General features: G+C 43.0%; 1 protein-coding gene across 2 annotated transcripts; it reads left to right on the top strand.

The window, feature by feature from the left end:
- The first annotated feature begins 1,545 nt into the window (after positions 1 to 1,545).
- On the top strand, positions 1,546 to 15,512 carry COPS8 (COP9 signalosome subunit 8). 2 transcript variants are annotated; one of them, XM_037009712.2, is made up of 8 exons: positions 1,550 to 1,731; positions 2,694 to 2,764; positions 3,897 to 3,945; positions 5,087 to 5,219; positions 9,130 to 9,237; positions 12,654 to 12,716; positions 13,746 to 13,793; positions 14,513 to 15,512. In XM_037009712.2, exons 1-8 carry the CDS (start codon positions 1,654 to 1,656, stop codon positions 14,590 to 14,592), a joined length of 630 nt encoding a protein of 209 aa, XP_036865607.1. In that variant the 5' UTR covers positions 1,550 to 1,653; the 3' UTR covers positions 14,593 to 15,512. The 2 variants fall into 2 exon arrangements, with proteins under 2 accessions (XP_073074030.1, XP_036865607.1); XM_073217929.1 differs by lacking the exon at positions 13,746 to 13,793 and having other exon boundaries at positions 1,546 to 1,731.
- Positions 15,513 to 16,364: the final 852 nt, after the last annotated feature.

Genomic DNA, 16,364 nt, shown 5'->3' with positions numbered 1-16,364 from the left:
GCCAGTAGAGCATGTGCATAAAAAGAAACTAAACAGAAACATCTGAGTTAGTTTTATTCACTTCCATGGTTCTGATAACAAAATATTTATGCATGTATGCGTTATGGAAATACAAATTGTGTAATTTCTGTAATTCCACACAAGTTGAATGTACTTATATTGTAACTGGGCCTGAAGGACTTCAAAGCTGCTCTCTAGCTCGTTGCAGGCCACCAGGAGCAAGATAATGATAAATGGATAGAGAAACATTGTCTATTTTGTTTCCGGAGCTCAGAGAAAGAAATAATTCAGAGGCAAACCAAGGAGAAGAGCTGAAAGTTACCACAAGACCCTTAATCAACACTCCTTTTTAGATTTGCCAAAATAAATGCAGCTCTGCCCATACCCTGTTAATAATTTCGCTTACAGCTTGAGAGATAAGGCAGTGATTGTCTTATCAAGAGTTTGCAGGAACGTCATGACGGGGCCTGTGCTGAAGGGAGTCCACGGCCCGGGGACAGGGCGTTTGCAGCCCCCTCGGACCCTGGCTGATGTACGGATGTCTGCAGTTGCCCGTCGCCTCCTGTTCCCTCTTCCCCCAGCATAAAAGGGGCCTGAAATGAACCCTGGGTTAAGATGGGCCTTTGGGACAACAGTCCTCCCATCCGCCAACCTGCCGGCTTGTTGAATAAAACTCTTTCTCCACTGGACACGCTGTCCCTGGGTATCCTGGCTGAATCGGGCAGCAGTGGAACCGAAATTCATGGTTAGTATTTTTATTTAAAACTGGCCTCACACAATATAAATATGAATGGCATAATTCACGCTAATAAAGTTTTGATTTTTCTTAGAATATTAAATGACTTTTAAAATGCTATGAAAAATTGAGACACTGCGACGGAAGACAAAGCGTTATGTCCTATAACCTTAATGGCATTTCCTCCCTTTATTTGAACAAGGGCCCAGCAATTTCAATTTGCCCCGAGCCCACGAATGACACCGCCAAGCGCAGCAGGGCCCCGGCGGAGGCCCGTCCCCTCGGGTCCGCGGGCGGGAAGCGCCGGGCGGAAGGCGGGGGCGGCCAGGCGCCCTGCGGCCGAAGGATCTGGAAGTCGACCTTGAAGCCTCAAAAGCGAGGGCGACTTCGATTTCAGGGGTCCCAGCAGGGGCAGGCGCAGATCCGACTCGCGTCTCAGGGACACCCCGGGGCCACCGGCGGGAGGCAAGGGGGCGGCCCCTGCGTCCACGGCCACGGGGCGACCTCACCCAGGCGCGGGGTCCCAGCAGGGGAGCCCCGCCGCGCGGCCGGGGAGGTTTGGGGGAGAACCCAAAGGTAGGCTTTGCGCGTTTTAGGGAGCACGTGTACGGGCCTCAAAGTGGGGGCGCGAACAGCATCCCGACTTGCTCAAGGCCGGGTCGCCCCGGGTTTGCGTGCGCGCTCGCAGGGCTCCTTCCCGCGGGGCCGCGCCGGTCCTCCAGAGCACTGAGAGCGCAGGCCAGAGCGGCGGCGACCCCGGCCGCAGTCACGCCCACCGACGCGCCGGAACCGACGGTGCGCCTGCGCTTGGGCGCTCCGTGGCGGCGGCGACTTTGAGCGTCATCGCGGGCGCGACGCCGCGAGAGACAGTTTGGGGTCGTCTTTCGTGGAGGTGCGGAGGCGGACCGGCCGGGAAGATGCCAGTGGCGGTGATGGCGGAAAGTACCTTCAGTTTTAGAAAGTTGCTCGATCAGTGCGAGAACCAGGAGCTCGAGGTAGGCGGGGTCTTCTCCGGTCTTGCGCGGCGCCTGTCTCCGGGGGAACGGGCCCTGCGTCCCGTGGGGCTAGTGGCTGGTGCCGGGTAGGCGCGGGAGCTGGGCGTGTAGGGCCCGGGGCGCCGCGGCCTGTTCCGGGGGCTGAGGATCTGGGCCCGGCTCCCCGAGCTCGCAGGGAGCTTTTCGTTGTTTGTGTTCAGCTGGTCAAGCCCGAGAACCCTGTGCATCCTAACACTCCAATACGCTTCTCGTATTGAGACCGGACGTCCAAAGGCCTTGGCACAGGCACACACACAGACCAAAGACGTGACCACTGTGATCTTTTATTGACTCAGAGAGACCTTAGTCTCACTCATCGTGTAAGCTTACCGTTCTGTCTTCAGTAAGACTCGTTCAGGTTTTGTCATGCAGCCATTAAAGTTAAAGATTTTTCTTAGAAAGGCACTTAAAAAGCACGAATAACATTAGAAAGTTAATTAACCAAAAGAGACGACACCCAGAAGCAGCAGCGCTCTAACAGTTAATAGGTGTGTTCTGAACGAACTGCTAAGTTAAGTAAGAGAAATGTCTTTGTAATTCAGCTGTTATGTTCTTCTGCCTATCACTCACTCACTTAGATACTCAACATATTTGATATAATGGGCAGAATCGTAGTGCTTTAGGAATTTGTTGGAAACATTTGTGTCTTTTAATAGTAAGACCATTTAAATAAGAATTTTCGAACTGGGAAAGGGATTGCATTTAAATATTGTTGTGCATATAAAGGCATAGAGGCTCAGAGGGACATAAATCATAGCTGATGACAGATCTAAACTTTATTAGTCTGGTTTATAGTGCTTGGTATTTGAGCTGTTTCTACATCTGTAATAGTTAAGTACTATAAAATACCCTTACTGTTTTGATTAGTGTTAATAAAATACTTTCAAAAAAATAAGTGAGTTTTTTTGTTTTTGGCCTTTTAGGCTCCGGGAGGAATTGCTACACCCCCAGTGTATGGTCAGCTTCTAGCTTTATATCTGCTGCATAATGACATGTAAGTACCTTCTACTTAAAGCTTAGAGCAGCAGCCTTCTTAAGCTTATACCGAAATTATTCTTGCATTGAAGTAGTGTAACAAAGTCAGGCACAAGGAGCTCTGTTTTATTGTATTTAACACATCTGTATCATTTATTGAATCATGACTGAAGAGTTATGATTAGTCTATTTTAAAATACACTTGTTTTCCATATACTTTCAAAAAAATGTTCCAGTTGGTCATGAGAAACTAGTGTCAAAATTAATTTTTATTGGCCTTATCTTTTTTGTCTTTTTATAAAACCTTCTTATAACATGTTTACTTCACGTTATCATTAGGCTAAGAGAAACTGAAAGGGAAGATTGAGAAAGCTAAGAGGAATTCCTTTCCCACATGTATGAGATTCCTTGACAGGTTTTGCTTTTTAATTATTCCTAGTTCACACTCATTGAAGAAAAATAAAAAAGCATAACTGTGCAAAAAGAATTTCCTTATCGTTCCATGCCCTGTCGGTGATTATTGTTAGACTTTGTTTTAGATTCTCCTAGACCTTGTCATTTCATACCTTGTGAAAATTTCAACTGAGATTTTGATTACACGTCTATCATATAAATTATGTTTGATTTTTTGTAATCCTGTCATCATGTTCGTTGTAGTTCAAGCTTCCAGGCTCTTAAAAACTGCCTTGAAGTTTCAGTGGCTCTGTGCCCACTGGTGGGAGAAGGGGTCATGATAAGGAAAAAAGCATTGTGTACCGTATATTTTGTCCAGGAATCCCAGAGCCTTGAGACAATATAAATTTACTTTTATACACAAATACATTAGTTAGGTGGTTCTGTTTTAAGTGTTTGTGTTTTTAGTGTACTGTTGTGTAGTGTGCCTTAATTTAAGATATGGATCATTAATAAAGAATTTACTGACAATGCCAAAATGTTACTTTAGTAAAAATATTTCATGTGTTTTATCTGGAAAACTACTCTTTCTTTCCCGGAATTAATTTATATGAAACTACATTTCATTTTATGTTATATAGAGAGTATTTTAGAGTATACATCTGTGTTTTTGCAGTGGGATTTAGAATTTTAAGCATTTACTGAGATTATTTTCTTTTAATTGCTTATTTTTCCTTGGGGGGGGGGATTTAAACTAGGAATAACGCAAGATACCTTTGGAAAAGAATCCCACCTGCTGTAAAATCTGTAAGTACTCTTTCCATATATTTTACTACTATAATATAGTGATGACATCCATTCAGTTGACAATCTCTCAAACATTTTTGTGTGGTTCACATAAATAGTTACTAATACTGGTATTAAAGTTTCAGAATAGATCTACAGATTAATCAGAAATTTTAATTTACCTTGGATGGTATAGAAATCTGTGTTCAGCTCCCACTGATCAGATTCCATAAGACACTTCTTGAGTCACTTTACCCAGTAGATACAGGTTTGGTTTTTGTTTGTTTGTTTGTTTACCTGATTTATGCAGTTTCCTATAATGGTATTTATTTTGAAACTGGTATTGTTTACAAGAACATCCTAAAAGTGATGATTAGTCACAGCATCAAGATTCTTTTTGCTAATTAGAGTTTTAGATATATTTTAAATGGGAGATAAGAAGAGTTAATCTCTTACAAGTTTGTTCCAAAGTAAAATGAAGTAAATTTTTTAAACATTCACAGAATATTACCAAGAATTCACCTAAATGCTTTTGGTCATTATGGATATTTAGCAACACATCAGACTGGCACCTCTGTTCTCTCTTCCTTTCCCAGACATTGTTTTAAATAAGACTAGAATGTTCATTAACCATCACTGGCTTTCAACAAAGAACAACTATAAACTATATGCATAGTTTTGGTGATATTATTGGGAACCCCACCCTTAGGGAGGCCGTAGTGTGTGACGTCTTAGGTTGGCAGTCTGCACTGTGGCCATTTTGCTATTACTGTTTGTCCAAAAGATATGCATATGTGTATATATGTATCTATATTTTTGTGTGTGTACATGTATATATGAATGTTATATATTCTTTATATTACACATGTGTATATGAAATATAAATACAGCATCTTTAAAACACAGTGGTTAAGAAAATTAGTTCCCAGACTTAGTTCTGAAATGTTTTGGACTGCTTCCTCACGCCTTAATTTTATATTATAATAAAAATGTATATAAAACACACAAGTTTTACATTACTATTCACAGCATCTAAAAGCCTTTTTGATAGTGATTGAAAAGTAACTACATCTCCTAAAAGAAATATTGAGTTCTGTTTTAAGATACAGTTGTTGGTAAATCTGTGCATCAACTATCTTCAAGGCAATAATATTTATTGCAGGCAAATTCTGAACTTGGGGGAATTTGGTCAGTAGGACAAAGAATCTGGCAGAGAGATTTCCCTGGGGTCTACACAACCATCAACGCTCACCAGTGGTCTGAGACAGTCCAGCCCATCATGGAAGCACTTAGAGGTAGTGTTCCTTTATGGTTAAGAAAAAAATTAGACTAGACTTGTTCCCTAAGTACTGTGGTGTGGAGGTAAGTCAATGGTGTTTTAAAAAATAGGTATTTTCTCCTGGTAAATGGGGCAGTTTCAGAATTGTGTTTTAGATTTGCTATAATCATGCTTCATTTCATGTTGCTGGAGAGTATATTGGGAGCCGGGGCCTCACTGTCTCTTAAGTTCTTGTCCATAAAAGAGTATTTCATTCATATTACTTATATTTTGTGTTACTAAAATGAAACTGTGTAATACTCTCTAAGTTCAGGGTATGGGTTGGTTAAGATTTTAACTCAGGGTACTGGAAAGAAGAGACTGTGCTTTGGACTCTGTCAGCCTCAGCCTTTGATAGGCATTGTCTCCAGCTTTTGATTTTGTAACTAATGAGTTAAATGTGTAGATGCTCAAACATATTTTAAGTTGCTGTGAAAGATTATCAACCTGGCACTGCGTAGCACTGATCCCACAGTAAAGCTCCACCCTGCCTGTCTCTACTCCCACCCGATCCGCTTCCAGTGTCCCTGGTTCCTCCTGTGATTCATACGGTAATCTCCTTTTATGTTCCTACCCTTGTTTCTGTACTAAACACCTGCCTTCACTGTCTGCCTTCCTGCCCTGAAGGAACTGTGAGCAGGAATATTTGAATAACTGCTCATCACAGGCGAGGGAAATCAGCTTTTCAGGGGAGCAGAAGGTAAAGATGGCTTGCTCTCTTGGACTGCTAACACTGCCTCAGCCTAAAACAACCACAGAAGTGACAAAACAGGAGGCTCTTGCTTATGAAGGAAATGAGTGGAGTACAGGGCAGCAGGTGGGTGGGAAAGGAGAAATGTGGAAAAGCTTGCACAGGCCCAGTAGGGGGAGATGTGGATATGCACATGGGAAGCACCCTCAACCTTTTCAAGCCCTGAGTGTAGTCATGGACGTTGTCATATCTCATTCAGTCTTAAGATTGTAGTGTGAGGACACAGGCCATGTGCCTTCCCCAGCATCAGGTAACAGGACTAGGGCTCGGGCCTCCTGACCCATTCAGCACATGCCCCTTTGTCCGCCTTCACTGGATGTAGTTTATTCTCTCCCAGTGCCGCCTCTGTGGATTCTTCATCAGCTTACGGAATCCAGTAGGCCCTGGAACGGCTGCGGGAGTTGGGCCTCTGAAGCCAGGCTGTGGAGGGCAGGCCCTGGTTCTGTCCCGTACTAGGAGTGGCCCCTCTGTGCCGCGTCTTCCCCGCTTGTGAAAGGGGGTTGTAGGTATACTCTCCAGGTTGTCACAGGTGAATGCTGTGTATGACCGGGAATCTCACTTGAAGGCACTCTTCTGCTGACCTGTGTCAGTGCGTCCCGAGAGCTTCACGACTCCTGGCGGCTTGAATGGTTCTGTATTTTCCTCTGTAAAATGCAGCCTCGGGAAGGTAGTCTCATAACATCTGAATTACTACTAAAGTTAATATTTTGCATTTTAATGTATTACAAACTTCTGTATTCTAGTTGAGAACACATTCTTAGATCTTCATTTTGTTCTGAGTTAGTCACAGTCCTGTTACAAAATTGGCTTAACTGAAGAAAGACTCGGCTAGTAAAAGAACTATTTCCAGGGAAACCAGCAGGGACGGATGAAGGAGCCAGGGACTGGGTGTAGACGTAGCCATTGTCACCTGGGACGCAAAGGCTCAGGCAAGGGAGCAGGCCTGCTGGAGCCGTGGGAAAGGGGCTGCCCCGCGGGAGCTGTGGGCCCAGGCGCTCCGCAGGAGCAGGGCGGGGGCAGAGGAGGTGCACTCACCGGCCTGCAGAGCCCCCTTCATGCGAGAGGGCTCGGGGGCCACAGGCCTTGGCAGCTGGCCTCCGGGATTGGAGGAGGCGGAACAGACAGCCATCTCCCTCTGTGCCCAGCCGGGCAGGTGGCCGTGCCTGGTGGATGACAGGCACTTTGAGCTATTTTTGAACAACAGAATGAGCCATCTGTTAGGGTCTCCCCAAGACTCTGTCCCATGATGATTGCCAGACAGTAGGTGGCTGACTCAGTTCGTTCCACCTTCCAGCTTGTCACTCTAGTGCATGCCCTCACAGGGGGGCAAATCTCACAGATCTCAGGGTCACAAGTGAGCGGTTTGCACGTCAGGGTTACGACCCTCAGGCGGTGCTGTGCGGCGCTCGGCCTGCCTTTGCGCTTCCTCTGTCAGCCTGCTGCTGCCTCCGCACCATGTGTCCCTCTGGCATTTTCCAGCCCACCCCTGTCCCTTTCTCTCCTCTCCATCCCTGGCCCATCCTGTTCCCCAGATCTTTCCTCTCAACTCAGAAATCTGACCAGAGCACTTGACCCTCGGTAAGCATCTGTGAGGCACGGGCCCGCCCGCTGAAGTGCTTCTGCGGTGCTTGTACTGGGCTCTTCCGCTGTTGCCCGGGTCCTTCAGTAGGACAAGTTCCTTTACCTCCTAAGATGTTTGAAAAGTCTGATTTAAGGTTATTTGCTGAGAGGTTGGTAGTAAGAAGGAGGGAATGATTGTAGACAAGCTAGGAGTAGCAAATACTGGCCCAGAGGCAGTGGAGAGGGGGTCGGGCTCAGTGAGAAATGAAGAAACTGAAGGGACACAGCCTAAGCCTCGGTCCTGGTGACACACCACTGAGCGGGCGTTCAGCACATGCTTTGGAGGAGCGCAGCGCTACAGGGCTGTCAGGGTAAAAGACACGCCTCCTGCAGAGAAGTCGGGCTGTAACTGAGGGGATGGCAGTGGGGAGCGGGTAGAGCAATGCACGCCATCCGTGGTAAAGGATGCTTGTTAAGTAGGGATGGTAAGCAATACAGTGAATTTAGAGAAGGGCAGAAGTTGCAGTCAATTTCAGTGCTGCAGGAAGAATTTATAAACAGACCCAGGAAGAGCAGAGGGGAGGGTGTTTCAGGCCACACAAAAGCACGAGCCCAGAGATGAGCGAGTGGAAGGCTTGTCTGAGGCCAGGAGCAAAGAGTGTCTGGGGGATTGGAGCAGCTGTTAGCAGTGTCTCAGGAATGGAGAGGGGGTTTTCAGTGTGTTGCAGGGCTGTCTTGTACATGTACATTTGGCTATTAAATGTGGCAGGTGGAATCCAGAATATTCCCTGAGCCTGGTGGTGGAGCCCCTGTGTTACTGAGAGAGCCCTGGACGGGAAGACAGGTCAGCCAGCCTCCACTTCCTGTCTCCCGCCTACTGTCTCCACTTCATTCCTGAATTATTTAACGTGGACACTTCAGCCTGGGAAAATACCATATGTCATACTTAGGGAGGAGGTTTTGTTGCTGGGATTGTTTACAGCCCCTTCCTTTGAGGCTCAAGTCATTCAGGGCTTGGCCTTGGTTTTTGAACCCAAATGAAGTCAAGAGTTTAGAGCAGACCGGGACGTTAGGGAGAGGGCTCCAGTTACAAGGTTTGTTCTGCACCTTCCAGGTGTGACCCTCTATCTCTCCTGAGAAATTACTGAATTAGTTGGAGGAATTAGTCCCTCTAGCTAATTCCAGAAGTAGGTAGTTTCTCTCAATTCATTCCAAAGTTTGTAAGTGGCCTAAATGAGAAATTTTAAAATTTATATCCCAGATGCATAAATACATTTAATGAAATTTTCATAGGGTTTCTGTCCTGTGTGTAATAACTGTTTTCCATCTTTACAATTTTTATTGTCATCTGAGATTTTTCATCTAAGGGGAAATACAAAAAATGTACTTCTTTCTTCAGCAATATTTGTGCACCTTTTAGATTCCAGGCACATATATCTGTATCGAAAGCACAGAAATTTTTGCGTTGATCTCCTCTGGCTTAGAAAATTTGGACAAGGACAATACAGTAATTGTGTTTTTTAAAAATGTCAGCTCTCTTGGTTCATTGTGTGCCAACCCCCCACCCCTACAACAGATGCAACGAGGAGACGCGCGTTCGCCCTGGTCTCCCAAGCCTACACCTCCATCATCGCCGATGACTTCGCAGCCTTTGTTGGACTTCCGGTGGAAGAGGCCGTGAAAGGTATTTTTGGCTGATTTTCTACTTTCAAAGAAGATGAAAGTATAAATTACAGGTTCAAAACCCTTACCTGAAACCATTGGAACAGAATGTGTTTTTGGAACAGAGGCTGTATTTGTTCTTTACAAACGGATAGTAGACATGGGCCTGAACCGCCAGCAGGGCCTTGGGCGTCCTGTAATCAAGCACAGTGATGCTGCGGCAGTAGGCACGTTACTTGACTCCCCACCGGTGGCAGGAGGGAAGATCGTAGACTTCCAGTGGTTATGCCAGCTCTTGCCACCAAATGAGTTAAAGAAAAATTTTTGGTTTGTAGAGCTTTTTATAAGCTTACCACTTATTTCTGAGTGGATAAGTGATTTCAGATTTGTGTTTACTTTTGAAGCACTTTTGCAAAAGATAGGCACCAATTAAAGATACCCTAGAATAGCAGCTCTGCGGAGGAATATTTTGCCTTTTTTTTTTTTTTTTGAGAGGGCATTTCTCATATTTATTCATCAAATGGTTGTTAACAACAATAAAATTCTGTATAGGGGACTCAATGCACAATCATTAATCAACCCCAAGCCTAATTCTCAACAGTCTCCAATCTTCTGAAGCACAACGAACAAGTTCTTACATGGTGAACAAGTTCTTACATAGTGAATAAGTTCTTACATGGTGAGCAGTGCAAGGGCAGTCATCACAGAAACTTTCGGTTTTGATCACGCATCATGAACTATAAACAATCAGGTCAAATATGAATATTTGTTTGATTTTTAGACTTAATTTATATGTGAATCCCACATTTCTCCCTTATTATTATTATTATTATTATTATTATTATTTAATAAAACGCTGAAGTGGGAGGTAGATGCAAGATAAAGGTAGAAAACATAATTTAGTGCTGTAAGAGGGCAAATGTAGATGATCAGGTGTGTGCCTATGGACTAAGTATTAATCCAGGCTAGACAAGGGCAGCAAAACATCCACGGATGCAGAAGATTTCTCTCAAAACGGGGGATGAGGTTCTAAGCCTCACCTCTGTTGATCCCCAATTTCTCACCTGATGGCCCCCCTGCGACTGTGCCTGTCTTAGGTTGTTCCTCCCTTGAGGAATCTTACCCGTCTCTGGCTAACCAGTCATCTTCCGGGGCCATACAGGGAAATGTAAAGTTGGTAAGTGAGAGAGAAGCCATATTGTTTGAAAAGGTTAGCTTTTTACTTCTTTGCAGATTTATGCCCTGTGGCTTCTATGCCCAGCATTTGTCTTGAGATATCTTTACCACTTGGAAAAATTATGATACTCGGTAATTTTCGATATGAGGCATGAATTCTACCAAAGGGTTGTAATTAGGAAGGAAGAAGAAAAGCTATAGAAGTAGCAGACGGAAGAAAACATGGGAAGATTGATTATTTCTTTGACACATCTTGTAGAGTAACATAAGCATGTATAGGTTTTAAACTACTAATTAAATTGCACACACATTAACATACTAGGAATACAGCTACATAACAAAAGCAGACCTACAATTACCAGCCATCTCCAGTGCAACCAAGAAAACCAGTTAGGCACCCTAGGTATTTGTGAAAACTTATCAGTGATATGATGGATATTGTCTAACTGAATTTGAATAGTTTGAGAAAAATCAGACAAATTAAAACAACACATTCCTGGGAACTGTTCACATCCCATATGTTCTTTTAACAGTAGATAGTCTATAGTCACATGATTTTGGAGCACTGCAACTTGCACTTCTCCTAATTCTTGGTTGAGTTCCAACAGTATAGATCCAGGCAGATTTGTGGTTTTACTGTGTGCACAGGCCAGCTTAGATATCTCCTTCTTCATTCCAATGGCAAGTCCAGGAACCGGTGGGATGAATGCAGCTACAACTGCAGCAGCGCCAGGATCTTTGTTGAAGTTTTTTGATGATCATCTCCTGGAATGACTCTTCCAGAGAATGTTGATGTTGGAAGTTCTTCTTCATATCTTATCTTAATTCATTTTCCGGGTAGCCAAATTAGGCTTTGATCCTCTGTATAAACACAAATGAACCCTTTGTCCACACTTTGATATGACCTCTATACCATTGTGAAGAACCTATTGGAGATCACCACACAGGAACTGCTTTTTTTTTTTTAAGAGAAAAGAATATTATCAGAAAAATGTACTTCCATAGCTGATCATCTGACACCCTTTAAAAGATCAACATTAAGGTTATGTAAAGCATGCGTTAATCGTTGATTTGCAGTTAGTTTTATCCTATCAGGGAGTAATCCCCCTTTCCTTTCTTTTTTTTTTTTTTTTGTTATCATTAATCTACAATTACATGAAGAATGTTATGTTTATTAGGCTCTCCCCTATACCAAGTCCCCCCCCACAAACCCCATTACAGTCACTGTCCATCAGCATAGCAAAATGTTATAGAATCACTACTTGTCTTCTCTGTGTTGCACAGCCTCCCCTTTCTACTTTGCCCTTTTTATGAAACTAAAATTTGGTTGTGTTTCTGAGATGCACCCTTGTTGCGTGTGATTATTCTAACTTTCCCTTACTAGAACCTCTTGAAATGTTTCTGCAGTCATTTCTTACCATGATTTCCATTGGCTGACCCCTGAATATTTTCTGCCTTTATCTCTGAAACATGGTCAAGACCTAAATCATGTTAAATGGTGGTGAGCCCTCTAAGTTGATGCCCAAAATACCACAGTTGAGAAATAGAAGGAAGGTTCATGAAAGCTCTTACAATAAATCATACTTTTCTTCAGTCAGAGAAACATTTACTTGTTTTGACCATTTTTTTTAATTGATCCATAACTTGTTATCTAATTAGTAACCCACCTCAGAACACATCCCCTTAACTGCCTACCAGGGTGGGAATCCTGGTGCCCCCTCCCAGCTGGCTGTGTGACCCCAGACAAGTCACTGGAATTCTCCAAACTTTATTTTCTCCATCTGTTAAATTGTGGTCCTAGCCTCATGGAGTTGTGATGATGACATAAGCTGATCACTGTAAGCACCTGGCCCGGCACGTACTGGCCAGCCTTCTACACGTGAGCTGCTGTCTTCATCATCACCAGCCTCTTTGTTGTTACTGATGTGGTGATTACAGACATTACAATATAAGTTTTCCTTATGCCTATGTTTAATAATATTGATAAGGTTAATACCATAATATAAACTTCATAGGAAACTAATAATCTGTTAGTGGTAGAGTAAAATGAGGCTTTGACATATTTCAGAAATATAAATACAAGTTCACATGAGAATACTGTATAGTATATACCTTTCTAGTAAAAACCCACATCAGGTTAAATTACACACATCAGGTCTCCTGTACAAGTAATATTGACAGATTGTGGCTCTTTAAAAAAAAACTGTTGGTTAAAAGGGGTTGGTTATTTCTTCATTTGTGAGTTAAAATGTACATTTTTAGGAATATTAGAACAAGGATGGCAAGCCGACTCCACCACAAGAATGGTTATGCCCAAAAAGCCAGGTAGGTGGAGCTCTTCACCCATTTATTTATATAAGACTGCTTTAGTTTTTCAAGCATTGAATATGAATAATTTAATATAAAATGCTGCTATACTAACAGAATAAAAGTAACTCATGTTATAGATGTAGAATGACAGACACTTAGGGTAGAATGGATCTTAAAGGTCATTTAGTTTTACCTTAATTTTTAAAAATGTATTTCTTGTATAAAAAAGTTTTGTTATTAGTGTTTTATAATCCTTATTGTAACAACTTTTGCTAAATACTAATCTCCCATTTTATTTATGGGGCCATTGTTTTTTTTTAAGATTTGTGTTTTTTTATTTCATTTTTTATTTTTATTTTGGCATCAATATATAATTGCATGAGCAATGTGGGGCCATTTCTACCTGCTTATTCTTAATAACTAAACTATGGCCTTTTCTAAAAAATATTGTATATACTCAATGTTCCCCTTTTCTCCTTGTAAGCATGTAGAATTCTTCTGCTAAACATGCCTTTGAATAGCTTTAACTTTAAAAAATTAAGCTCTCTGGCCTTTTAAGGTCTTAAATGATTTGACCTGCCCTGTTGTCTGCATCCGAATTCCGAGTTCCGTAATCTTCCTCTTGGAAATGAGCCCTGCTCACTGCGGCCCGGGCCAGGTGTTCCTCCTGCGTCGCAGACACGTGTGCCCGGGCTTCAGAGCCCGGTGAGCAGCCCCGCCTGTGAGCCCTTCTGACCTGCTTCGGCCCAGAGCTCCTTCCCCGGCGCTGAGTTCCTCTGAGGCTCTGTTGACCCCACAGTAAAGTATTCCACAAATCTCCATGGGCTCGACCCTGTGAGGGTGCAAGAGCAGTAACTCACGGTCCCAGCCAGTCAGGGTGGAGAGAAAAGACTGGTATGATGAAAAGATGCATGTGATCAAACAGAGCATGATTATCTCTGCCTGAAAGTGAACGGCCGTAAGTGCCATTGCATTGAAACGACATGTTCTGTGTGAAAGTTCTTTACACTGACTTCTGTAAATCAGGTTGTAAATTTTATTTAGTTGCAGGGGCGCTGGATGTTTCCTTTAGCAGGTTTATTCCCTTATCAGGTATGTATTTTCATGTGCTCATTGAAAAAAATATTTCATTGTTCATTTCTTTTTGCATTGTGCATCTATTTTTTTTTTTTTAGCTTTAACTTGTAAAAAAAAAAAGTAAAATCTACATTTGATATTTATAACACATCTGGTTGTGAGAGTGACTGTGTGGGTTGCGCTCGGTAGCGCACCCTGAGGCACCAGCACCCCGGCCCAACCCCAGAGCCTCCTTGGCACTGTACGGGGAGCCATGATCGGGCTGCCCTGCAGCACTTCCCTGGGAGGCACCCCGAGCTGGCGTGGTGACTCAAGTGTGAGAAGTGACGCTTTGTTGATGGGGTTCTTGTGTGTTTTTGTTCACTGACAATTTCATCTAAAGCCATGCCTGGGCCATGGTAAGCACTCTGTAATTATTCATTGACCTAAGTGTCACCCGGGCAGGGGTCTTTCCAGGAGCAGCTGTGCTCCCCTAAAGGAGATGCTGCATGCTGGAAGTGTTTGTAACCATGTGGAAAGCTGCCATCCAGCAAAAGCAGACCGTCCTTAGCTCCCAGTTTGAGGAAACTACTCATAAAAGTTGAGACTTCTTGGTGTGTTTTTCAGAAATGCCCAAAATCAGGGCAAATCTAAGAAAGCCTCCTTACTGTGAAGGACACGGGAGGGTGTGGGCGGCAGGACCAGAGCCCCGTCACCCCGGTGTCTGACCTGAAGTGTTCCTCGTTGCCCTGCAGAGCCTGCCCCCGTCCCACCAATCCCCAACGAACAGCAGCTAGCCAGACTGACCGACTACGTGGCTTTCCTCGAAAACTGATTGGCCGTTCTGCGTTCAAGGCCCGCCTTCAGAATCCTGTAGACCGACAGATAGAAAAATGTAAAACTTTTATTTTCAATTTATTGGATGGATTCAGTACCTCAGCATTCCTACCGAGTCTGTGATAAAGTACATGTAAAAGGATTATATATATTTTGTCCCTAAACATTATGCTGAATAGTCGTCAAAACAATCCTCAGTGTGAAATATTTGACAGTTTGGATGGAGCCGGTCAGTATTACGCGGTCAGTTTATATTTGCTGGCGACTCGTGAGCTCGGGGTCCCCCGCTTCGCGCAGACAGCAGCCGTCACCGGGTTTTTCTGCCCCGACACGTGCCCACTTCCAGCTGCACCGTCGCCGGTAGTTGCAGTGATTGATTTGGGGTTTCAGGACGGCCGTGCCAGGGGCGCTATGGGAATTAGTGAGGATTCTGATACACCCTCTTCAGAAAGTATGTTCTGTTCTCATGCCTGCAAATCGCTCATACTTGCTGAGATACAGCTGAGGAACAAAAAGGCCGTTTGCTCAGGAAGCCAGGGCTTAGCTTCCTGATGGTGGGAGTGCATCTGTTGCTGCAGTGCACGGCTTGCCGTGAAAACGCAACTTATTTAAGACATTCGTGAGAAGTATTAAGGTGTAGTATTTCCTTTCGGAAGAAAGGAAATATTAAGGGTGGAATGCATTTCATTGGGAAAGAAGCCATTAACATAAGTGATACACTTGGTGCAACTATCCTGCAGCCTGTTGTTTGCCTTTATTTATCCCTTGGTTCAAGTTTTGGAGAAATACTGAACAAGTCTCTCCTTTTTTGTGTGACAGCCCTCTAAATCTTTAAAGTTGTTTATTGTATCTTCAAGTTGAAACACCCCCTAGTTCACTTATTCTTTTGTTCAATAAATATTTAATTGAATTCTTCAACTGTTTTGTTCAGTAAATATTTAAATGAATTATTCAACTGTTTCATCTAAAGTAGTTTCTAGAAACTTCACCATCCTGCTCTTTCTGTGGATACATTCTAGTTTGTTACTGCCTCTTAAAATATGAATTTCTTAATTAAATAGAGATAACCTATACAGTGGTAATTATATGATTCATATTTTCACTCATTTTAAATGCATTTTACTGGCTGTTTCAGTTACTGTTAACACAGTGATACCTTTTAAATTAACATTTTATTGAATGCTGATAGGTATGTCATGTTTTTAAAACTTGTTTCATAATTGAGAAAATGGAAATTCAAGAAGTCAGAGGATCAATAGTTAGAAAATGATGAAGCCAGGTTTTGAATTTTCAGGTATTAAGTGCAGATTGTATCCAAGGGCCTTATTTTTAATGTCAGGATCAACCCACGTGTTCATTAATAGGGGGCTACCTAAGTAAACTGGTGTACGTATGGTGCCATGCAGGTGAAGGGTACATGAATGAGTGAAAGAGGATCTCAAAGTGATTTCTAAAGGGAAAACAGAAAATACAAGGGGTTTAGGGGTTTATGCTGTTATTTTGAGAGTAAGAAAGGGTGAATGGATACAGATGTGCATGCATACCTATTTGCTTACATTTCAAAGAAACAGTCACGAAGGATAAACCAAAAATTAAAATGGTTCTCTAAAGGGGAATGGGAGGATGGTGAACTACATAGAGAAAAAAATTATTTCAAGTGACTCAAGTACAGTATTTTGATTTTACATCGTCAGTGCAATACAAACTAAGGAAAAAAAGCCTCATGCTACTAAATGTGGTTTCCTGGTTAATTAAAAATAATCATCTTAG

The sequence above is a fragment of the Manis javanica genome, chromosome 12, assembly GCF_040802235.1.
Source record: "Manis javanica isolate MJ-LG chromosome 12, MJ_LKY, whole genome shotgun sequence".
Taxonomy (NCBI): Eukaryota; Metazoa; Chordata; class Mammalia; order Pholidota; family Manidae; genus Manis; species Manis javanica.
Note: the sequence above shows the minus strand (reverse complement) of the source record. Positions and strands in the feature narration are given on the sequence as shown.

Coding starts and splice junctions, on each gene's coding strand:
- COPS8 (XM_037009712.2), top strand. CDS start 1,654: ATGCCAGTGGCGGTGATGGCGGAAAGTACCTTCAGTTTTAGAAAGTTG. Junction 2,765..3,896: donor TATCTGCTGCATAATGACAT/GTAAGTACCTTC, acceptor GATTTAAACTAG/GAATAACGCAAGATACCTTT. Junction 12,717..13,745: donor GGTTATGCCCAAAAAGCCAG/GTAGGTGGAGCT, acceptor AATTTTATTTAG/TTGCAGGGGCGCTGGATGTT.